The sequence below is a fragment of the Idiotropiscis lumnitzeri genome, chromosome 11 (assembly GCF_059441095.1).
Source record: "Idiotropiscis lumnitzeri isolate Australia: NSW breed Sydney's pygmy pipehorse chromosome 11, RoL_Ilum_1.0, whole genome shotgun sequence".
Classification (NCBI taxonomy): domain Eukaryota; kingdom Metazoa; phylum Chordata; class Actinopteri; order Syngnathiformes; family Syngnathidae; genus Idiotropiscis; species Idiotropiscis lumnitzeri.
In genome coordinates, this window is record NC_142401.1 from 21,175,354 (window position 1) to 21,200,353 (window position 25,000).

General features: G+C 44.9%; 1 protein-coding gene across 4 annotated transcripts in view; it reads right to left on the reverse strand.

The window, feature by feature from the left end:
* Positions 1 to 25,000, reverse strand: part of acad9 (acyl-CoA dehydrogenase family, member 9) — a 116,980-nt gene that overhangs the window by 77,024 nt on the left and 14,956 nt on the right. For all 4 annotated transcript variants that reach the window (XM_088308678.1, XM_088308677.1, XM_088308676.1 and 1 more), the window contains exons 3-9: positions 20,530 to 20,631; positions 8,149 to 8,255; positions 7,923 to 8,023; positions 5,602 to 5,680; positions 5,364 to 5,535; positions 5,196 to 5,269; positions 5,050 to 5,125 (exon numbers count right to left, since the gene is read on the reverse strand). In XM_088308678.1, coding sequence (XP_088164804.1) covers positions 5,050 to 5,125; positions 5,196 to 5,269; positions 5,364 to 5,535; positions 5,602 to 5,680; positions 7,923 to 8,023; positions 8,149 to 8,255; positions 20,530 to 20,631 — 711 coding nt within the window. The remainder of the gene's footprint in view (positions 1 to 5,049; positions 5,126 to 5,195; positions 5,270 to 5,363; positions 5,536 to 5,601; positions 5,681 to 7,922; positions 8,024 to 8,148; positions 8,256 to 20,529; positions 20,632 to 25,000) is intronic.

Genomic DNA, 25,000 nt, shown 5'->3' on the forward strand with positions numbered 1-25,000 from the left:
TGTCACCTCAGTCACCTTATCAAACAGAGGGTTTTAATAACTCATCCTCCCTCTGAAGTACAGACATGTTTTCTGGAATTGACCATATTGCATTTTTTAAAGAGTCTTCTGGTTGAGGCTCGGCTGAAATGAACTTTTTTTCAAAGCGGCGTTGGCGCAGTGACTTCCTGGGCCACTTCGTGCCTCCGTCCAACAGGCTATTGTCAAACTCTGGGAGCGGTTGAACGCTGGGATACTCTTTACCGGGCCTCTGAGTATCACTATCACACGGATTACTACTAAGGTCTGGGCAGAATTAGACACCAGCTTTCACCTGGGTTCTGGTAAGTACTGGACATGATAAATTCACATAGTCGTTTTGCTCACAGTCAGTTTTTAGTGGTTGTTTTTCTTGCAGCAAGTCCAATCCCAATGGCTGCTACTGGCAGTTTCTCAACCACACCGACAGTCAACAAATATGGCTGCTCGTCAATTGTTACACTGAGCTCAGCTGTGGGATAAGTGTGCTTATTCCCGTGTACACATAAAATGCTTCCCATAATTCACACAAGTTAGTGGCACAATATTCCCTCTAATTAATGACATGAAGCTGCCACAGTCTAATAATGCATTCACTTGTTGGTCCTTAATAGTCACTGTCTTAATATGCTGTAATATCTTTTGCTTAGTTCCACCCTCGGGCATCAGCCAATATAGTCCTCTGAACAGGGCACACTGAGGCCTTGTGAAAAGGTTGCTGACAGTAGAAACAAAGAAAGTCCTTACTGATTCCATGATGATTTGGGTCTCAGTTGGAGCTACCTGGTAACCACTGGCTTGACTCTCTCTAGGTCGGTCTATGCTGAGGTTGAGGATTAGCTGGTCAGTGTGAGCTGCCGGGTCATATAGGAGGTTCTACTCTGCGTGCATTCAGGTATTGCAGGGCCAGTTTGGCAGCAGGGAGTCCCTTGGTTGGCTCATGCTTCTTCACCCAGGTCCTCACCTCTGCTGGAAGAACACAAAGTAGCTGCTCCGGGATGATCGCCTCTCCGACTTCCTCCTTGCTTCGCTGCTCTGGTCGAATCCAGCGTCATTAGAGCCCCTTCAGGCGGCGGTAGGTCTCGTGAGGTTTTCACCAGGGGGTACTGTAGTGGATCTGAACTTCTGCCGATAAGTCTCTGGAGAGATATCAAACTTTGTCAGCAGTGCTGCTTTTTGGGTGTAGTAACAGTGGGCCCTTTCTTCATCCATTGTGGTACAGGCCTCCAGAGCCTTCACAGACATCAATGGCACGAGTCTGCATGCCCACTCACTCTCGGGCCATTTCCAGGTCCTGGCCATGCGCTCAAAATGCAGTAAATAATTTTCAATGTCATCCCCCATTTGATATTGGGGTATTTTGGCATCTGAGTAATACTTAATGTCTGGCCTTGACTACTCGGATTGGCTGCCAACACCTTGCAGGTGAAACGAAGAGGCATCTTGTGGGGCCATCTGATACGAATGGCGAGGTGCAGGTGTTAGCAGAGGTAGCCTGGGACTGCTGTCAGTTTCTGTGCTTGATGTTGCACCAAGTCCCGGAGGTGGAGTCAGTTATTGTTGAGGGTTGTAGTCGCCATGAGAAAGAGAAGCTCTCAGGCCCTTAATTTCTGCCAACAGGATCTCTTCTTTCCTATTTTGTGCTGCCTAAAAGACTTTCGTCATTGTCACCAGTTCCTCTGGCAACTGGGGTAGCTGCATATTGCGTCAACTCTTCATCCTCCTCTGACGATGACGGCACAGGTCATTGGGATTGGTGGGATTGCAGTACTGAGCGCTGCATTGGAAGGAGGGTTGTCTTTTTCCAGCTATTCATCCCACTCCTGACACCATATTTCGTGGTTCCTTTTCGACCTCCTCCAAAATCAATGGCCAGAACAACATTGAAACATTGAGTATTTCAGTTTCCTACCACATTCTAGAAATTTGGATGTTTAGTTAATTGATTCTTAATTGTGTGAATGGTCATCTGTTTGTATAAACAGTCTCCTAAATAATTATTGGCATCCCTGAGTAAACTACTATACTTTTTTTAATATCGTATATTTGACAAAATAACAGTTGTTCCAAAGTTAGATTCTGCCGAGCGACAAACCCGGAAGTGTGACGTCATACCAAGTAAATATGGCAAAGCTCACCATTGAAAGTGTATTAAGGAAGTCAGAAATTGAGTCGGAAATAAAATATCAAATACCGTATTTTCGCAGTCATAAGGTGCACTTAAAAGTCCCAAATCTTCCCCTAAACTAACACAGCGCCTTGTAAGGCGACTGCGCTCATTATATGGACAAAGTATCACTCGCGACCATCAACCCTTTTACTCATTGGGCTGTTCGGAGTGCATGTTAGCACACCCTGCTGGACAAAGTGTGAGTCATCTATGCTTCAAAGTGACCATGACTATACATTATGTGACTCTGGTGTTTGGGTGATGGTGTGGGAGAAAGCTGGACAAAAGGGCAGCTGTCCACAATGTTGTAGTCTGTCTTATGATTTATGTTATTGCAAGCAAGAAACGTCCCAGGTTTAGACAACAGACAAAAAGCCCAAAGCATAACAGCAAATCTCTCTACACAGCCATGTGATTTGGCTGAGTCTGAGTGGCTCCCAGAAGGCATTGCTCTAATGGCTCCCAAGAAGCCATTGCTATATCATTTTGTGTTATTTTTATTTCTTTTTGGTATATTGATGGCATGAGAGATACATGTTTTGTGTTAATCTTATTTCTTTGTTTCATTGTTTGCTTGTATGCTGAGTTTTTTTTTTTTTGAAACCGTGACTCTAAGGAGTGTGGTGACCAGTGAAGTCCCTCCCCTGACATAATCTTGTAGACTATTGCCATGATACCTATTATTGGTTAGAGTCATTGTTAATGATAGCGATTATCAATGCTATCATAGCAACTGTCTTTGAAATGTGGTGATTGCTTATGGTATTGAGGCAAAGTGAATTGCCATGGGCTGAGTCAGCGCGAGCAGCCGAGCTATTGCTATGCTAAAAGCAGCTGAGCTTATGGTTTTGAGGCAAAGTGAATTGCCATGGGCTGAGTCAGTGCGAGCAGCCGAGCTATTGCTATGCTAAAAGCAGCTGAGCTAGCACCTTACAAGGCGGCGCGCCCAGTGTGTGCTTCAAAGACAGAAATAGCACCCTCAACAGGTGTTGCGCCCTTTGAGGCAGCGCGTCCTATGACTGCGAAAATGCGGTATGTCTGAGGGGATCCAGCTATTTGAAGAGATGAAGGAAGAGGAGCTTGTTGGAATTATGTTCGTTGGACCATACATGGATGAGCCAGATACTCAGGAGACCAACAATATTGTGCCTGAACGACCGGACATGAAGTGGAAACTAGAATGTTCAAGGCTGGATGAAAAGGTAAAATATGTCAATTTGAAGCATAGCTGTATCAGACTTTGGCCAGCAGGGGGTGCTAACATGCACTCTGAAATAATCCCTAAGGGGATCAGGCCCGATGGTCGAGCAAAAGCAGTGTCAGTTTAGCAGCTCACCGGTCAATAAGAAATGCATTACAATGGCGACTGGCAACTCAAGGTTCTTTGTGACTTAATTCCCAAAGAATACGGGCAATTGCCGAACCACAGCATTTTTGTTATAGGGCAATGCTATGGGTCTAACTATGAATCTAGGATCTTTGTGTTAAAAAAAACAAAACAAAAAAAAAAAACTGAGTATTCAGAAAAATTTGTTACTCAAAATACGGTGGTTCAAGCTCACTTCAAACTTGCTCTTTAATTTATGTACAAATTAATAAGACGATACAACATTCAACTTTTGATGAAACAGATGTTTAAAAATGATGGTGCAGTTTAAATTAAAGGAAATACCGTGGCCTTAAAATTTTCACTCTGTTTAGAACATTTTAGTGACAATCAGTCATGTTTTTTGTACATTTACAATGTTTTTCCTCTACGAAGCAACAAAAGGCAAACTTTCAATTAGAATTCAATAATAAGATCCATTTGGACATGCCTATATCTGCACAGTTTGCGGACATTTGGGTGACAATTGTGACAATTCAGTAATGTCCACTTAGTTGGGGAAGTGAGTTTTTAGTTTTCCAGTGTTTCTTTGTAACTTTGAGTATTTATTTTTATCAGGACTTCTTTGTTTTTAGCTCAAACACTCAGTACCCTGTTTTTTTTTTTTTTTTGTTTTTTTTTTAATAATTATTGTTCAGTCTAGAGGCACGGTGGACGACTGGTTAGCACGATGGCCTCACAGTGAGAGACAGCATCGGGCGTGGGTTCGATCCCGGCTCCGGCCATCCTGTGTGGACTTTGCATGTTCTCCCCGTGCTTGCGTGGGTTTCCTCCGGGTACTACGGTTTCCTCCCACATTCCAAAAACATGCATGGCAGGCCGATTGAACACTCTAAATTGCCCCTAGGTATGAGTGTGAGCGCGGATGGTTGTTCGTCTCTGTGTGCCCTGCAATTGGCTGGCAACCAGTTCAGGGTGTCCCCCGCCTACTGCCCGAAGATAGCTGGGCTAGGCTCCTGCACCCCCCGCGACCCTAGTGAGGAGAAGCGGTACGGATGGTGGATGGATGTTCAGTCTATTTTGCCCGTCTTTGTCTGTGTCACTGGCATTTGGGTCCACCCTAATATATGCACTATTAATATTTATACAAACTGCCTGACAAATGAATAATACATAAGGAAAACAAATTCTCAGTTGTGTGTTGCTTTATGAAGGGCAGTGTATAGGCCATGTGACTGGGTGTTGACCAGTCCAGAGTGAACCCTGCCTCTTGCCCAAATCAGCTGATAGGCTATAGCACATTTGTGAGGCTAATGAGGCGAATTGGAATTAAAAGATGGAAAATGGATGGATGGATGGATGGACAATTTTTGTTTGGCCTGGAATGGATTAATAGCATTTACATTGATTTTGCGAGGGAAAGATGATTTAAGAGGCCCATATTTCGAGTTTTTGAGTTATGAGTGTTGTCACAGAACAAATTAAGCTCCTAAGTCAAAGTACCACTGTACATCTAATATATTCGTAATAATACCAATTAATTTTTTAATGATTCCAGCAGACGAACTTCCCATGCTGAATCTTCCAGAGTTGAGTATATTCATGGCAATCTGGTAAAAGCCAAAAAATAAAAATAAACAAAACTAAACAATTCCTTTGACAAGGCAGGTGAAGAATTACCTTGAATCCATCCCCTAATTCTCCAAGAAGATTTTCCACTGGTACTGGTACATTGTCAAATGACACTTCACAAGCTGACAAAAAAAAAATGAAGTAAAATGGTGAATTAACAAATGACATTGCAATACATTTGACGATGACCACAACAAAGTTCTTGATCTGTCTTACTGTTGGAGCCCCTGATGCCAAGTTTATCCTCAGGTTTTCCACTTATAATGCCTCCAAAAGCTCTCTCAACAATAAACGCAGAAATCTTGTCTTTCTTCATGTCGTTTAAAACTACCTCAGTCCGTGCAAACACAGTCATAATGTCAGCCATTCCACCATTTGAAATCCAAATCTGATGAACAGACATTGTCGGTTAGATATTGAACACATCAAACACATGCTGAGCAACATCTTTTACCTTGGATCCATTGAGAAGGTAATGTTTTCCATCATCTGATAATGTTGCCCGCATCTGAATGGAGGCTGCATCACTTCCACTGAAAAGATTAAATTTATCCTTATTGTTACAAAATCAAATGGAGAGTGACATAACTACATACTCAGTAGGCATGGGCCGATATTAAATTCTGACAGTATAATAAGATTATAAACAATATTGCAGGATGACAGTGTTAAAATTACAGCTCTAAATAGTCCCTTTTAAAAAATAGGCTAAATAAAAAAAGTATTTTTCTCAACAGATGTGCTAACAGACTGTTTAATGCTCCCAGTTAGTACAGCACTTTGTAGTCTCAAACCTTCACCAACAGAGGGTGCTAAACACACTGTGATGCTCCCAGTCAGTCTAGCGATGCGCTCGTGAAATTCCAAACATGTACAGATTTGGAACTCGGCCACACATAAGGCGCTCCGTATTATAACGTGCCTGGTACATTTGGATAAAATTTGTGACTTTTAGGTGTGCCATATGGTCGTGAAAATACAGTACTTGATAGGTGAATGCAAGTCATTAGTCATAAGGTCATGTGCATTCACGGTGAAAGAACTAAACCTATCACATAACAGGAAACTGAATAGCAGACAAGAAAATAATGATACAACTAAAACAAGGGCTAAAGAAATATAATTGACACAAACCATGCATTTTAAATGCTATTTACATTGTTAGTTCCACAAAGCATGCTAAGAGTGCACCAGCCACCCAGTGCCACAACATGATTATTACTTAATTTTATCATAGTAGCTATTTTTGCGGAGTGTGCGTGCATTGCATATTTAATGAGCGCTCATTCCATAGGGAAGGACCGGCAACAGAAAAGGCACGATCCCCATTGAGGTTGCGCCAATTCCGAGACCTTGTGGGACACCATATGACACAGAGCTTCGACCTGAAAAAGGAGACCATGAATGTTGGTTGACATGATGATTAAAACAAAGGACAAATATATTGGGCGTTTAGGAGAGCAGGTGAAGAGGCAGTAAGGCTTGAAGCTTAAGAGCAGCATGCAAATACTTTTAGCATTGTGTAGATGGGCTGAAAAAATGGAGTATGGGGTAGTCTTAAAGGAAGAGTTAGTTAAGTAGGTCCTAGAAAAACAAAGTATCAGATCGAGTGATGACAATGAAAGTTGAAATTTAGGGTGTTGTATTTAATGTAATGTAATTATTACTGCTTAAGTCCCACAGGTAAGACGTGAACTATGAGTGAAAGAGAAATTCTGGAAGGAGCTAGCTGAAGTATCCCAGGTGGGGAGAGACTCAGGAAATAGCAGTAGTAAAGACTTTTATCCAAAAGAGGCTGGAACATAGGGTGACCTACAAGAGCGTAGGTAGAAGCACACAACTGGACTACATCATATGCAGATGTCATCTCAAGAGGTTTCTGGCTGGAAGGTAGTTGAAGGGGAGAGTGTAGTGAGACAACCAAATGCAAGATAACTTGAGGGTGAAGAAGTGTAGGAAGTCAAAGGTAGACCGCTTGCTCAATGGAGTAGTCACGTTTATTCCGGCTCCCAAACGTTCATAACTTCTACTTGGCTATTTTTCTATTTGGACTTTATTTTGGTTTACTGTAGCCCGCGTCGTCGCTCTATTCTTATATTTTCCCTCATATTTTATGTTTCATATTCTTATCAATTTCAGTTCAAGTGTTTAGATTAATCACTTGTTTGATATAAATTCTTAAGAAGCATTTTAAGAACTTTATCTAGGTCAGGATTTGTTTTAGTTTTTTTACTAATTTAAATTTTTAAGTTCTGAAAAAGATATGATTATATAAGAAAATTATTTTATGGTCCGCGACCCTGTACAGGATAAGCGGTGTTGAAGAAGACATTCTATGGCAAATATTTGTAGGCTAATTTAAGTTGTCAGATAATTGTAACTGATTTCGAAAGCAGAACAAAGTGGTCTAAATCAGTTATGAGTGACTCACCGGGGCTGATACACTTCCCGCCTCGAGTCCCATACAAAGAGAGTCTAGGGAAAACTAAAGCCTTAGTTTGCGGCGTTCACTCTGATTATGATTAGGGCTCGAGCAGCGACTGCCGTATTGTTTTTGTCGAAAATATTATTAGCCACAGCTGCGCTCTCATCGGGCCTGCTGAAAAAAGTTACATTTTAAAGTGATCCTTAACGATGCAACCAAAATGGCTCTGTAGCGCCACCTAGAGCGGAAAAAAACAATTCCAGTCGGTTTGACCTAAAAGAAGAGGCAGACATGACCCAATATTGTTAACCTATAGTTCAGAATTGGAAAAAAGGCTTAAAAGATTTTACCTTCCAGGCTCAGTCAAACAAAATGCTGCAATGTGTTCCCCTGAGGCTAATTTAGGCAGGTACTTCTTTTTCTGAAATTCATCCCCTGCAATCAGTATACCCTGAAAGATAGAACTACTGTTAGAAAATGAAACTGCAGGACACATCCTTTTTTATTTGCACTGAGATTGTAGACAAATTAGGTGACAATGTCAACATGAGGCATGTGACAACATACAATTTTTACCTTCAGTCCAATTGCTTGATGTGCAGCAAGTGTCACTGCAATAGAGCCATCCAATGAAATAATTTCCGCTAATCGCGCATACATGGTATTGGACAATCCAAGACCTCCTGAAAAGGCAAATAGAACTAAGTTCTCATGAGTCAATTTATGTCAAACTCATTAACCTGAAAAGCACAGTTGATTCTGGATGAATCTTGGATGGATGACACAGAATGTTGTTGCCGTGGAGAAAAAAGGCATTCCATGTGACAGCCCTAAAAGAAATAAGTATGGACAAACTACGGCATGACTCGACCAGCCTGCTTCCCAACAGCAAACAAATTACTCCTCAGATGCAACCATCGGAGGAACATATTGAACTAAATTTACAGGACATTCTCACAATGGACAATGTGAAACCAGAAAAAACATTAGTGGTAAATGGCAAAGAAATTACATTTTTACGTGACACAGGAGCATGCAAAAACTGCATACAGGGAGGAAATCCCTGTCTCCATACTACCATGACAAAGTGTGTTAGATCAACTGGTGGACGGTTGTCCATAGCTGTGGAAAAAACCCAGAGGGATCCCCACTGTCAGACTTGTAGAATGTCAGGGTTAGAAGTCGCAGAATGTCCTATAAATCTATTGGGAATAGACATCTTAATGCAGTTAGGATTGGCATTACTTCAAGTACACAGAGCGTTATGCCACACCCCTTCTTCGAGTTCAGAACATGCCTCTCCTCAAAGCCAGCCCTGTAGCAGTGTTGCCAGTCCTGAGAGGCAAAGAGAATTGCTGAGTCAATTCCCCCGAGCAAGCTGCTTTTGACCAAGAGGAGATAAAGAAGCTTGTAGATGCTGGCTATGTCGAGAAGTTGACAGACTACGAAGTAGAGCACAGCCCAGAAGCGTGATATATACCACACCATAAGGTCCAACATAATGGTAAGAATAGGATGGTGTAAAACTGCTCATTCCAGTACCATGGTCACAACCTTAACCAACTCCTGCTACCAGGTCTCAGTCTCGGGCCCTCCTTGCTAGCTGTTCTAATACGCTTCAGGGAGCATGTGATGTGATATCTGGAGTAATGCTCTTGCCAGCAAATCAACCACTACTGCGATTTTTATGGAGAGACATAAAGCGCGAACGCCAACCTGATGTGTATGAATCGCAGGTGCTCCGATTTGGAACCACCTGCAGCCCCTGCTGTGCAACGTTTGCGGTGCAGAAACATGTCACTGATCAGAATAAGCAGAAGATGATGTACGTGATGTCATCCACAAGTCCTTCTATTTGGACAACTGTCTCCCGAGTCACCTTTTCCAAAAACAGCTAAGACTCTGTGCCGTCTTCTGGCTGATGGCGGATTCGAGTTCAGGCAGTGGGCAAGCAAAGATCCCAGGGTCATCGACCACCATGCGCCAGACATGAGGTCATCCAGTTGTGAGCTGTGGCTCAGCCAAGGTCAAGCCCACCTCCAGCTCACACTTTGACTCCAATGGAACTGTAAGTCAGACTCTCTCCCCGACAAGCACAGACACATTGACTGCACTGTGAGTACAATAAGAAACTTGAGATTTAGCGAGCCATTATGATCCCCTTGGCTACATTGTACCTTATACCAATGTTTTTCAACCTTTTTTAAGCCAAGGCACTTTTTTTTTTATTGAAAAAAATCCCGCGGCACACCACTAACTGGCAATGTGAAAAATCCTTATATTAAGAATATACCAGTTTTTTTAACCTTGAAGAATGACGTTAGATTCTAACGTCTTGAATAGGAATAAAATAAACACAAAAAGTATTTTATAATCCTTCATATTTTTACTCACGCAGTGTGAAAACTGGGCCTGTTTGGATGAACACAGAGCTGATATCCTGGCAGGAATCGATGAAAGACACACACAAAGCTCTTCCACCACAGCCCTCGGTCTTTCTCTGTTTTTAGTTTTTACAGCAGTCTGGCTTGAAAAGCGCACCTCACACAGGAATGTTGTGGAAAATGGAAGCAATGTCAAAATAGCTTTGTTGGCCAACATGGGGAACTCTTTGGCAGCTGCCAACCAAAAACTTAAAGCTTAGCTTAAGATGACGATCTTTTCTCAGTTCAGTTAGTACCTCCTGCTCCTGAAAAGTTATTTATTACTAATACGGATCTTCTCCAAAACCATACTTTCTATGTCTGCAGCAATCTCATCAATACGTCTGGAAAGTGTGTTATCTGAGAGTGCGACTTTGGCTATTCCTTTAGCCGCTTCGAGTCCGAGCATCTCATTTACATTGGCTTTGCAGGCGTGAAGTATTAATTGCTATTCCACAGTGTGGGACTTTTTTTATTTAGCCACAAGTTCAGCGACGTGGTATTAAGGGCTTTCTTGTTTACCTTTGCGGTTTTTCTCATGACTACATGATAACTGTACCAGGCGCTAGACCGCACAGCCACACAAATTGGATAATTTCCCGCGGCACACAGTGGTTGGAAAAACACTGCCTTATAACACTCGAGCTAAAGTCATTGTGCACCACCAGTGGGAGAGGAATAGAGAATAGGATGATCCACACCTTACACAGGGGCTACTGGAGAGATGGCATGAATGGGAAGCAGAATTAGTGAACCTGTCTGAGATAGCCCGGTCTAGGTGCTACACTAGTCCCAGCCTGGATCAGACTAACTGTACAAGAGACCTTCACGTGTTTTGTGACGCCTCTGAGCTGGTATATGCATCAGTGGCATAATTGAGGACAGAGAATGCAGAGGGGGAAATTGAAGTGGCATTCCTTGCAGCCCGATCACGTGTTGTACCAAAGAAGCAACAGTCTGTGCCACGATTAGAGTTGTGTGCCGAGTTAACCCTGCCCATACGCAGCTGCACCTTATGGTCAGACTCAACTACTGTCTCAACCAGGTTGAGCTCAAACCCGTGCAGATACAAGGTATTCATGGGTACACGTGTAGCAGAGATACAAGAACTCACAGAATCAAGTACATGGAGATACGTGCCCTGACAACCCGGCAGATGATATTACCCGTGGCCTCACCCTCCAAGACATCATCTAAAGCAGTAGATGGACCAATGGCCCTACGCTTCTGAAACGAATGCCTGATGACTGGCCCAACCTTCCTCCTCCACCTCACAGTGAACTAGAAGGTGAGCTGAAACGTCATGTTGTGCTAACCGTGTCCAGTTCCAGTCTTCCAGATCCTTTCCCATGGGACAGAGCTATCGAGACCACTGCCCGTCTGTTTCAGGGGGCGGCCGACTCTCAATGCCCCTTACTGCTGAGTCCTATGCTGCTGCTGAGCTGGAGGCCCTGCAACAATCTCTCAGGACTCAGTTCTTGACTTCCCCATTGCTACAAGGATAATAAATGGAACTGCAGAATCAATGCCCTGGGCTGTCAAACAACCCCCAAACTCTGCAGACATGAAGGAAGACCCGTTGTCCTAACTAGTTTGAGGGGATTGCCCTCACGGTCGAAGATGCTGGACAGGAAGGCAATGACAGTGGCAGACGTCACATCTGATGTAAAGGCCACTTGCTGTAATAGTCAACTAGTGTGATAGCAAAGCGGCAGTCAAGTGGAGCAGAGTGGAATGGACCCACTATATCCAAAGTGAGCATTGGGAAAGGCAACAGGATGCAGAGGAGGAGCCGACGTTCTGGCTGTTTTGTCATGCTGGGAGAAGATAACACACAACCTGACAGCAGATTCGACATTGGAGTCCATTCCAGGCCACCAGTAGAGTTCCCTCAGCCTCTGTTTGGTCTTAACAATGCCTTGGTGGGTATTCTGACCCAAATGTATGAGTTGTGACTGAAGAGACGATGGAATCACAATGCGGTAAGTGCCACGTATTGAGTAGCCATCCATCTCAGCCAACTCAGTACGTAAATGTCAGGTTTAATCACCTAAGCATTCACTGAACACAGGCAAAATGAATGAAGGGAAGACAAGAGTTGATCTTTTTACTCGTGAGGAGAACTCCGCCCTCTATTTTATTGGGGAATCCCTAGGTAAACAATGCTTTCTTCTCTAAGGAATCAAGGTGGTGGGGGTATAATGTCATCATGGCACTCATGATTGTAAACACAGAGCAAATGTCAGTAGTAGACTGATAGGAGCCACCAGCGTGACTTTTGTTGTCCAAAGTCCATTGTTTCAGAGGTGTCTCGGTCACACCTCCTTTGTAGCAGCCTTGATCCAATCTTCCTGCATTCATCTCCTGAGGGTCTTGTCATCAATATGGTCAAACTTCGGTCACACTGTGGAACAATTCTTAAGCAAGACGAATAGAGTAAAATATGGGATAACTTGGATATTCAACCTAACAGTACATGATAATAGGGTAACAGGCCCTTGTGTGCCAACCGCTGGCGATTGTGCTCGGTGACTTGCTGCAGAACAGGGATGTCTGTATACGCGGTATGTAACTGGTCAGCTGTGAGATTGGTGAGATCAACAGTCCTCAGCGCTATAGTGTCCTCCTCCAGCTCCAGTTGGACAGGGACAGGCGTGACAGACTGTCCGCTACCACATTTTCACGGCGAGGCTTGTATTCCACCTTTTGGAGATAGGAGAGTTGTAAGCAGGCTGTGATTAGTGCGCAGGGTTAAGTGTCTTCCCCGCAGGTATGTGCGGCACCATTCTGCTGCCCAGACACGGGCAAGAACCTCCTTTTTCGAAGATGGAATAGTTCACTGGAGGTGAGTGCTCTGCATGAGAAGACAACAGTCAATTCACTAACCCGTGCATTTGGGTGAGCACAGCGCATATGCCGTAGTCACAGGCATCAGTAGTGACCAACGTCGGAAGAGTAGGGTCGAACAGTGCGAGCGCTGGGCTTGTAGCAATAAGCTCTTTCAGACGGTTGAAAGCTTGTTGTGCAACGCCAATCCATTGAAACTGTGGGTCACCTCTCAGGAGAGCACGCAGAGGTTCCACCACAGATGCGTAGTCAGAGATGAACTTCGAAAACCATCCCGTGAGGCCCAGAAAGGATTTGAGGGCTGTAGCATCCTCAGGGGCAGGGGCCTTCTCAGTTGCAGCAACTTGGTCTGGGTTGGGACAGTTCAGTCTACCTGAATGGGCACTTATCTGTATTCAGCTTCGGGCCACTTTTTACGCTACTCTCTTGGAGCAATGGGGTGTCGGTAAACACCACAATGTCACCCAAGTAGCATTGTACACGATCCAGGCCAGACAGGATCGGCGAGACCTTTGTGAATCAGAAAAGTCCATCTTGGGTAATAAACCAGGTAAGGTCTCTGCTCTCAGGGAGAAGTGATACCTTGTAATATGCATTCTACAGGTCGATGGATGAAAACATATTTGCAACTCGCAACTCCTGGAAAATCTCAACGTGTGGCAAGCGGTGGGCATCAATGAACACTGCCTGGTTGGGCTCACGAAGATCTGGACTTATTCTAAGCCGGCCGGACTTATCTTTCACCACTACCGAGCCGGCCGGACTTATCTTTCACCACTACCAAGGGCAAAACCCATGGTGAGGAGTGGATGCGCTCAATCACACCATCCTTCTCCAAACTCTGCAGCTCCTCAGAGACTTGATCACATACAGCGAAGAGCAGATGGCGTAGCTTCATCTGCACAGGTTGCACATCAGGTCTCACCTTGACTTTTTGGACGAAGTATTTAACGATCCCAGTACTCGCTGCATTTACGGTTGGCTTCATCTTGACAGCAGTGTAGTGGACAGGAACAGAAGGGTTCGTAACAGGCGTTGTTTTACTCACTGTCACCAGAAGGGTTCGTAACAGGCGATGTTTTACTCACTGTTACACACAGATACTCCGTCTTGCTACGGCTTATCTTCATTCCCCTCCTTTCCAAGGCAAACCTCCACGCCGCCATATTCTCCTCCACCTGTTCCCTGCTCTCGCTACAGATCACAATGTCATCTGCAAACGGCATAGTTCATGGAGATTCCTGTCTAACCTCCTCTGTCATCCTGTCCATTACCATAGCGAACAAGAAGTGACTCAGAGCTGATTCCTGATGTAGTCCCACCTCGACCTTGAACTCCTCCGTCACACCTACAGCACACCTCTCCACTGTCTTACAGGACTCATACATGTCCTGCACCACTTGAACATACTTCTCTGCAACTCTAGACTCCTCCAGTATCCACTATCTAATCAACGGGAACTGCGGGGCCCTCAGACGCCTCCAGGGAGACACAAAACATCATCTTATTGCACTGGTGTCACATCATCAATTTGTCGTACTGTAACAGCTTCAACATACTCATCTGCATCATCAGCAGCAGTGAACACCTCAGCAACTTTTGTGATGTAGTCTTGCCTTTATACACTCTGGCATAATGTCCATTCTTGTTGCATTGTCTACAAACAGCTTTAGCTGGGCACTTGTCGTCGTTAGCAAGGTGATTAGTGGAACCACACCAGAAGCAAGCTTTACCAGCAGCAGGGCGTGAAGCGGAGAATGAGGTATTTGAGTGACGTGAGTGCTTTGCACTAGGGAACGTAGTTCAGCGCATCATGCCAATTTCTGCCGATTCCTGGTGTGTAGAGATAGATTTAACTCCAGCTACTGCATGCTGGCTTTCTCCACCCATCCATCCTTTATCCGCCGCTTATCCGCAGAGGCAGCAGCTTCAGCAGGGAAGCCCAGACTTCCGTCTCCCCAGCCACATCTTCTAGCTCTTCCGGAGGGATCCCCAGGCGTTCCCAGGCTAGCCGAGAGACATAGTCTCTCCAGCTAGTCCTGGGTCCTCCTGCCGATGGGAGGTGCCCGGAACATCTCACCAGGGAGGTGTCCAGGAGGTATCCAAATCAGATGCCCGAGCCACCCCATCTGGCGGAGAAGCAGCGACTGCACACTGAGTCCCTCCCGGATGGCCTCTCACCCTATCTCTTAGGGAGAGCCCGTACACCCTGTGGAAGAAACTCATTTCGGCCGCATGTATCCGAGATCTTGTTTTTTCGGTTACGACAGACAGCTCATGACCATAGGTGAAGTTTAGGAACGTAGATCGACCGGTAAATTGATTGCTCCATCCTCCCCTCACTCGTGAACAAGAACGCAAGATACTTAAACTCCTCCACTTGGGGCAGGATCTCTTCCCCGACCTGGAGAGGGCACTCCAGTCTTTTCCGACTGAGAACCATGGTCTCAGATTTGGAGGTGCTGATCTTCATCCCAACCGCTTCACACTTGGCTGTGAACCGCTCCAGTGAGAGTTGGAGATCGCATCTTGAAGAAACCAACAGTACCACATCATCTGCAAAAAGCAGAGGTGCAATACAGAGGCCACCAAACTGGATACCCTCAGTGCCTTAGCTGCGCCTAGAAATTCTGTCCATAAAACTTATGAAGAGAATCAATGACAAAGGGAAGCCTTGGAGGAGAATCCGACTTACAGCCGGCAATGCAGACCAAACTCTGACATCGGTGGTACAGGAAACGAACTGCCCGGATCAGGGGACTCAGGACCTCGTACACCCAAAGCACGCCCCACAGAACTCCCGAGGGACACAGTCGAACGCCTTCTCCAAGTCCAAAAAACATGTCAACAGTTGAGCAAACTCCCAGGCACCCGAAAGGACCCTGTAGCAAGTGTAGAGCAGGTCCACTGTTCCACGGCCAGGACAAAAACCACACTGCTCCACCTGGATCTAAGATTCAACCTCCCGATGGACCCTACTCACCATTACCCCTGAGTAGACCTTACCAGTGAGAATGAGGAGTGAGATTGTCCTATAATTGGAACAGACCCTCCAGACCCCCTTCTTGAAAAGTGTGACCACCACCAATCCAGAAGTACTGTCGCCACGCAATGTTGTAGAAGCGTGTCAACCATGACAGCCCCACAACATTTAGAATTTTCATTTTCAGAAACTCCGGGCGGATCTCATCCACGCCCGGGGCCTTGCCACCGAGGAGCTTGTGAACCACCTCAGTTACTTCAGCCCCAGAGATAGATGAGTCCCCCCCAAGTCCACAGGCTCTGCTTCCTCAATGGAAGGCATGTCGGTGGAGTTGAGGAGGTCTTTGAAGTATTACCCCCACCGACTCACAACATCCCGAGTCGAGGTCAGCAGCACCCTATCGCCCCTATAAACAGTGTTAATGGTGCACTGGTTCCTTCTCCTGAGATGCCGGATGGTGGACCAGAATTTCCTCGAAGCCGTCTCGAAGTTGTTTTCCATGGCCTCACCGAACTCCTCCCACGCCCGAATTTTAGCTTCGGCAACCACCGGAGCCGTATTCCGCAGTCCCACAGGCCAAGAAGGCTTGATAGTACTCCTTCTTCAGCTGACAGCATCCCATACCACCGGTGTCCACCAGCCGGTTCGGGGGTTGCCACCACGACAGGCCCCAACCACCTTACGTCTACAGCTTCGATCGGCTGCCTCCACAATGGAGGCAGGGAACATATTCCACTCACACTCAATGTCCGCCGCCTCTCCCGGTACGTGGGCAAAGTTCTGCCGGAGGTGGGAGTTTAAACTCTTTCTGACAGGGGATTCTGCCCAGCGTTCCCAGCAGACCCGCAAAATACGTTTGGGTCTGCCAGGTCGGACCGGCATCTTCCCCCACCATCGGAGTCAACTCACCACCAGGTGGTGATCAGTTGACAGCTCCGCCCCTCTCTTCACCCGAGTGTCCAAAACATGCAGCCGCAAATTCGATGACACGACTACAAAGTCGATCATCGAACTGCGGCCTAGGGTGTCCCGGTGCCACGTGCACGTGGACACCCTTATGTCTGAACATGGTGTTTGTTATGGACAATCCATGACGAGCACAGAAGTCCAGGAACAGAACACCACACAGGGTCAGATTGGAGGGGCCATTCCTCCCAATCACGCCCTTTCAGGTCTCACTGTCAATACCCACGTAAGCATTGAAGTCCCCAGCAGAACGAGGGAGTGTCCATGGGGAGCGCTCTCCAGCACACCCGCCAAAGACTCCAAAAAGGGTTGGTAATCTGGACTGCTGTTTGGTACATAAGCACAAACAAGTCAGTACCTGTCTACACTCTCGTACACTGGGGTGAACCCCAATGTGTAGGCGCCAAGACGGGTGGCAATAAGTCTGCCCACACCTGCTCTGCGTCTCTCACCTTGGGCAACTCCACAGTGGAGGAGTGTCCAACCCCTCTCAAGAAGATTGGTACCAGAGCCCATGCTGTGTGTGGAGGTGAGCCCGACTATGTCTAGTCGGAACTTCTCTGCCTCGCACACCAGCGCAGGCTCCTTCCCTGCCAGAGAGGTGACATTCCATGTCCCAAGAGCTAGTTTCTGTAGCCAAGGATCAGAGCGCCAACGTCAGGGTCAGGCTCACACGGCACACAACGCCTTTGGCCACTCCCACAAGTGGTGAGCCCATGGGAAGGAGGACCCATGTTGCCTTTTCGGGCAGTGCACGGCCGAGCCCCAAGGGTGCAGGCCCGGCCACCAGGCGCTTGCCAACGAGCCCCACCTCCAGGCCTGGCTCCAGAGGGGGGCCCCGGTGAACCGTGTCCTGGCAAGGGAAAACGTGGTCCAATAATATTGTGCTTAATAAGGGGTTTGGTGAGTGGTGCTTTGTCTGGACCCTCACCTAGGACCCGTTTGCCATGGGTGACCCTACAAGGGGCAAATAGCCCCCGACAACTTAGCTCCTAGGATCATTGGGACACGCAAACCCCTCTACCAAGGTAAGGTGACGGCCCACTTTTCTCCAGAGTCAGATTGTCCTCAAGCAGCAGATGTTCTCTAATCTGGGAGTTGCACGTCTTTTCAACAATCTGGTCTCTCATCTTCAGCAAGGGCGTCAAACTTGCATGAAGTTGCAGAGCAGCAGCAAACTCTGCTGTAGACTCACCGGTCCTCTGGGATCTCTGTCGAAATTTACTCCTCTCTGCCACAACATTCAACTTCAGGACAAAGTATGTTTTCGATGCTTTCACAGCATCCGAGTAGAAATCACAAGTCACTGGGAGTGTAGAGAAAATATGGAGAGCCTCTGTGCCGAATGAATGGATTAGCAGCGCGCACTTAACTCTTCTCCTTGATGTTGTCAGCGAGGGCTAGCACGTATTGTCGAATATACTTATCCACGTATCAAAATGGACAGTAGGCACACCCGGGCTGTGTAAAAATGCCAGAGGTGACGAAATAGCAACCAAAACCATTTCTCATCGTCATTAATATATTGTATACTTACGTAAAGGCGAACGGAGCAGGGAATATAAGTGCTCGAAGAAGCAGGCTTCAACTTTACTCTGCTCAGCACACTTTTTTGGGAGGTGCACAAACATATACAATACAATATTCATTACACACGTATATAAAGACATACATACATACACATATGCGAATTTACCCCCACTTCTACTTACGATGATTATTCTGCTTCGTTGTTTCACCTTTTGTTCGAGTGATAATTTATCAATACCATTTTCTATTCATCTCAATCACCAGACTATCGCGATACATATCGATATGGAAATATTGGCCCAGCCCTCATACATTCTATGTCCATGTTTAAAAAAAATCCTTAAAACAGGAAATATCTAGCAATCGGTCAGAGGTTTACACAATATAAAGTTGGATTAAATAGTTCTTTAGATATTTACTAATTGATTTGTATTAGACCGTAGTATCTATGGTGGACGATAGCTATTTTGTGGATTTATGACACCAACTCTGACTTGACAAATCTAAAGAGACAAGACAGCATTCCATAATATACCAGACTGCTAAATCCTCATCTATGAGCTGTTTGACGTCGCAGGTTGGTTGATGTTTTTTTTCCCTGCAAACAATGCAGAACCCCAGCAAGTTAAACAGTATTGTCTCAGAAACTTCCTCAGACTCTCTTGTTGTCACATGAGACAAATTCGACAATGAGCTTGTTTAGTCTTCATCACGCAATATTGCAGCCTTTGGAAACCCAGTAGTTAGTTGTGTAGCGACTATGGATGTGCGATTCTCTACGCAAGCCCTCCTTGGAATTCAGAATATACATTATAAAGCCTAGCTATCATCAAACTTACAAAGCCTGGCTATCATCAAAATACAAGCCGGGCTCTGCCTCAATTAGCAAGTCTTTGGCAGATGCGCTATCAGGTCAAGCGTATTGCTAACTTGACAAAGTGACACCAAAGAATGCTTTGTTTGAGCGAATCCACAACTCATCTCCACTCATAACCACCGGATGAACCGCACATTACCAGGGCAAGTGCGACGCCTAGTGGTGTGTGTGGAGACGAATCTGCTACGCGCGCCCTAACTGGAAACGGATTAAAACTTTGGACTGATGCGTGTCCAACGTATTCATTTCAATTATTCTCCTCAGGTTCCATGGAAAACGAAAACAATATCCAGCACATATTGATGAACTCAAACTGTATTTCATTGTGTTATATGCGATCATTTCCATGTGAACTAATGTAGTTATAAAAAATACAAAAAAATCATGTGCTTTAAAGCCATGGAAGAAAACTACAGATTCTTCAGAAGTTAGTCCCTGAAATGTTCATGAACACATAATTTATGCATATGAACAACCACAGATATTTTGTATGAGATATTATTTTCCATAGGTATGTGTCCATTACCAACCAAAATTAAACCGAAGTTAAAACCTACACCAAATGCAAGGGTAAAGTTAAGTCCAGTTATTGTATTTGTATAGCTCTTGGGCGGCAAATCGGCCTCACGGTTCTGAGGTGCAGGGTTAAATTCTGGGCTCTGGCCTCCCTCAACTTGCGTGGGTTTTCTCCAGGTACTCCGGTTTTCTCCCAAATTCCAAAAAAAAACGCATGTTTTTTATTGGAGAATGATTGAAGACTATATCTCTTCCCTGGGTGGATTGTGCGCACGGATGGTTGTTCGCCTACTGCTAGAAGACAGCTGGGATAGTTCCAGCACACCCCGACCCTCGCGAGGAGAAGCGGATCGGATAATGGATGAATGGATGTATAGATCTTAATCACAAAAGAATATCAAAGGACTTCAGAGGCCCCAGCTGACCATGCTAAGCGACATTTCATGATTTAAGTGCCGAATGGGCAAAAAAAATACCTCAAAATTCAATTTAATAAAAAAAGAAGGAACCTTGAGATGGGAACATAGATGGTTTAAACATGCTTGAAAATTAATTCGACTTCATCAGGCCTGTCATTTTAAAAATCCATATTTTAGAGGTTAATTGCGCCATTTTCCAAAATATTCACATCATCGCAACATGTCAGACTCCCAATATATCAGTACGCCAAAAACACCCGGGTTGCAAGGGCCCTTCATAGCTGCTCACAGCTCTAGTTAAAATAATAATAATCATCATCATCATCATCACACATTATCTCCCGGTATATGATCTGGGAACATTAAAAATTCTGCATCAACCATTCTCCAGCTTACCGTACTGCTCAGGAATCTGGATTCCAAACAATCCAAGCTCTTTCAAGCCATTCAACGTTTCCGTGGGGATTCTGGCTTCGCGGTCAATCTTTGCTGAGTCAACTATAATGTAAGAAAACAGGATTACATAATTAAGTCATTAAGTTGTTTGACTTCATAAAACCGTGCATGTGTTGCAGAGATTAGTTTTGAGTGGTTGACAAAAATAAATTGGGTGGTAAAATAAAAAATATTTTGAGAGCTTACCAAAAATACCCTCCTTAAGGTCTATTTCCTAAGTTGTTTTTGGAGCACCATGCGGCCAGATGTGACACTTCTTCCCTGTATATCACAGATTTCTGCTGATTAATCTGCCTTTTGTGTGTATGTGTTCATTGTCATCCAACAGGGTCCTTCATTGAGTATTTTGTTCTCCCTGTGCAGACTGAGTATAGTTTGGCAGATAGCAAACAGCCCCTCAAAAAGAGTCCAATGATACCAGTTTCAAAGCGTTTATTACACCCTAGTTGGAGATAACTGTAACACTAAACACACAAAAAATAGAGAATTAACAGTGTACATTCAAACAATCACAGTACTTCGGTTTGTTTATTTCCCGAACATAGCTAGATCATGTCAAACAATGGGCTCTCATCCACAAACGCTGCAGAAAGGCACACAGAGAAGCATCCAACCAATACTCAGAGGAATATGCTCTTCCTACACTAACTAAAAAACAAGTTGCACCTATGAAACTCGATTGTGATTTCTTTCTTTACTTTACTTTTTTTTTTTTTTTTTTTAAACATAGAATTCACCGACATGGGCGGTTATTGAAATAAATTTCGGTAACGGTAAATATCCTAGTCCTGAAGTTTCTTCAGCTCAAGATCCTCCGCGTTGATGAGTTATTGTGATGAAATTCGTGCCTCAATCTGTTTGAAGCATCTCAAGTGTCCTTGATTGCTGTGAAACGTCTGAGGCTGTTGATGGAGCTGGTAGTGGTCATCGCTTCCAGAACCTCTACACCTGCACCTCACTGGTGCTCCAACAGGTAAACAGGACGGTCCACTGTTTTTTCTCTACATGGCCTCCTCTTGTCCATCGCGAGGTCACAATCGATGGACCAAAACGTACAATCCTACGTTTGTGAAGGGTGGTTCCACTAACAATCTCTCCACTGGAAGACTTGAGATCTTCTTTTCCCCTAATTGTCCTCTGATATAAGATGCTCAGATTCTTCTCGCTTGAGCTGCCGATTATGGTCCAAGCTATTTGAAGAATATGTCCAGCTCTTCTAGTGGCAACAGTCTTAGATCTCATACTGTAGATTGAAAAGAGGCCTTTCAAACCCAGTAGTTGTCAGGTAGGTCATTAAACCATCAGCCCTGAACAGACTATCTCCCGTCGCATCAAATACCGTGCGAAGTCTGAGGTCTTTGCAACGAATGCTGGCATCATCAATTGCCGTAGTGGTGGTGTTGCCACATTGCATCACTCGACAAAAAACTGATCCAATATACCGGCCCCTATTATTATGGGCAAAAGCGAGACAATCATATTCAACAATTGGAGCATTGCAAAATATAAATAAATACCAATTTGGTCAATCGCACTTTTGGGAGGGTGTGTCACTGACTGGCTAGAACCAGCAGACACATCTTGGTTATCGGGCTCTCTAGAATACTGGTCGGCGTCTGAAGTTTCACACTCACGGTTCCTCTTTGATCAGGGTTTGTATTTACCACTCTGGTAATAACCCAACATCCTCTTGGAGAGTTGGCATCGGCAATCAACACATCTCCTTTAACGAGTTTTCATCTGCTTATACTCCATCTATGGCATTCTTGCATGAGTGGAAGGTATTCCTTTACCCATCAGGACCAGAACAAATCTACTTGTGCCCAGCGTCATCTGGCATATGAATCAGTTTGCTTGAAGAATCCAGGTGGCAGCTGAGGCTGCACTTTTAATAGCAGAAGGCGATTTGGGAACAGCGGTTCTAAACCTTAAGGATCATCGGAATGGGTGGACAATGGACGGCTGCTAAGGATGGCTTCCACCTCACACACGACGGTGACGAGGCTCTCATCATCTAAAACTTGCTGCCTTGTAATGGAAATCAAAGACCTTTTCAACATCCTGATTAATGTTTCACATACGACTTCATGGTGGGCAGCGGCATGGGGATTGAAGGTCCAATTTACGACCTTCTGTTGCATGGCTTGGGTGATCTGATTTTGATTCCACTCTCAAATTGCTTCATTCAATTCTCTTTCTGCAGAGACAAAATTGGTCACGTTGACGGAACGTAGTTCATTCACTTGACCTCGTCGACAAAACGTCTGAGGGCGTTTATGCATGAATCTGTATCAAGATAATGGGCCACCTCAAGATGTATTGCACGGCTGGCCAAACGTGAAGAGGGCTCCATACTGTTTCACTATGGCCCTACCACGCTTTAGTTCAATGGGGCCAAAGTAATCGACTCCAACATTAGTAAATGGTGGCAGATCTGGAGTGACCGTCTTTAGGCAAATCTGCCATCGTCTGCTCACCAGTACTGCCTCTTGGCCTCTTGCATACTAACACAGTCATTGATGACCTTTCGGCAAAGAGTGTTGGCCCAGGGGAGCCAATATTTCTGTCTCAAGACTGATACCGTGTGGTGCCTCCCACTATGCCCAACTTGCATGTGAGTATGCTCCATCAGGAGTCCTGACATGTGGTGCCCTTTCGGGAGAAGGATTGGGTGCTTCATCCCTTCTGGCATGGCTTGCCTATTTAATTGTCCTCCGACTCTAAACATGCTTTTATCAAGCAGTGGATCAAGCTTGAAAATTGAGCATTGACGTTTGATGCTCCTGATTTGACCCTTTAAGGCAGAGGTGGGCAAACCTTTTATTGGCGGGCCGAGGGCTGCACGATGTGCGGTTTGAACATCACGATTGCGATGTGCGCATGCCCAATTGTCACAACGAAGGACGTGCAATGTTTTTGTCTTTTTTTTTTTCTTAGAGCACGCAAAATTTGTTTAGCTTCATAGAAACAGCAAGCTACTGTAGGCTCTACAAAGCCTGTCTTGATCACCCCTTCCCTCCTGCCAGTCACTGGCCACTCCCCCACCCAAACCATTCTCACCGCCACTACTGTGTGTGCTCTGAAAACACTAACAGGCAACATAGAAGAGACGACGGCGGAATTTAGTCCCCAAATGAAAGTCAACATCCGAAATATGGAATTATTTCAGCCATAAAAAGGAATATACAACACACAAAAAACCCTCTGCCGACAGTGCCTCACCGTTGTTGCTGCAACACAAGGTAATACAACAAAACCGTCCGGCCATTTGAATGCTATTATGAGCCCCTTTATAACCAGTTCAGACTCATTAGTGGGATCCGATGTAAAACCATCTACTCAAAAAACAATGACAACGCCTTTATTATAACACCTTATGATAAGAAGTCCAAACAGCATAGACAAATCATGAATGCAAGAACTTTTCACGGGGCGAAAGTGAAAGTGAAAGCAACTCAATGCCGTCACGAAAGAGAGGTTTAAAAAAATTATCCACACGCTAGACAAAAGGTATAAAATGCCGTGGCGCACGTATTTCTATTAAGTGGCCATCCCAGAGCTGTATAATAAACAAAGCAAAGTCTTCCCAAACAGAGCTATTTGCGTCATCTGGTGAACTTTTTTCTCGTTTTAATATCGTAATGTCATTTTATCCAATATCGTGCAACCCTAGGCGGGCCACAATGGCTTCTAAAATTTGACACAAGGGCCGGACCTGGAGCAGATGGACGGAGTGTTTTGGGAACCTCACCTCATCTGAGAAAAAAAAATACATTTAATTTTAAATGAAAGTGAACAAAAGCAATACAACAAAATATGTCTTTGACACACCACAGTATTTAGAAAACATTAACAAGGTTTATTCATTTAATTTTTTTCAAGTTCGGCGGGCTGGATTATAACGTTTAACAGGCTGCATGTGGACCCCGGGCCATAGTTTGCCCACCCCTGCTTTAAACCCTTGATTTAATCTGCATAGATATGTGTTTGACAAAACTGCACAATAGCCATATCTGCAGACTTCAGGTCTTCCAAGGCAAGCTTCTGTGCTCGGATGGAATCTTTTCATCTCAAGTTTTATCATGAGCTTTAGCTATGCTTGGTCCTTCTCTTTTGCCTGAACAGCGTTAGTTACTTCCTTCCTTATGTTTTTCAAACTTTATAAAAGTGTCTTTGAAGGCAGGTATCATGCAACTGTCATTTGGAGTTTGGCCCATGTTGAAAAATGATGAGTGAGCCTATCAGTCGCATTCGGTTCTGATGACAGTATCACATTGGCTGTGGCCTTTCCGACACAGATTTTGGGGTCATCTTGGGGGATTTTCCTATTGTCCATGAGATCGTGTGGCCAGTGTTCCTCTGCACAGAGACGCAACAGAGGTCCTTTAGCCCAAGTGTTTTGCTTCAAAAA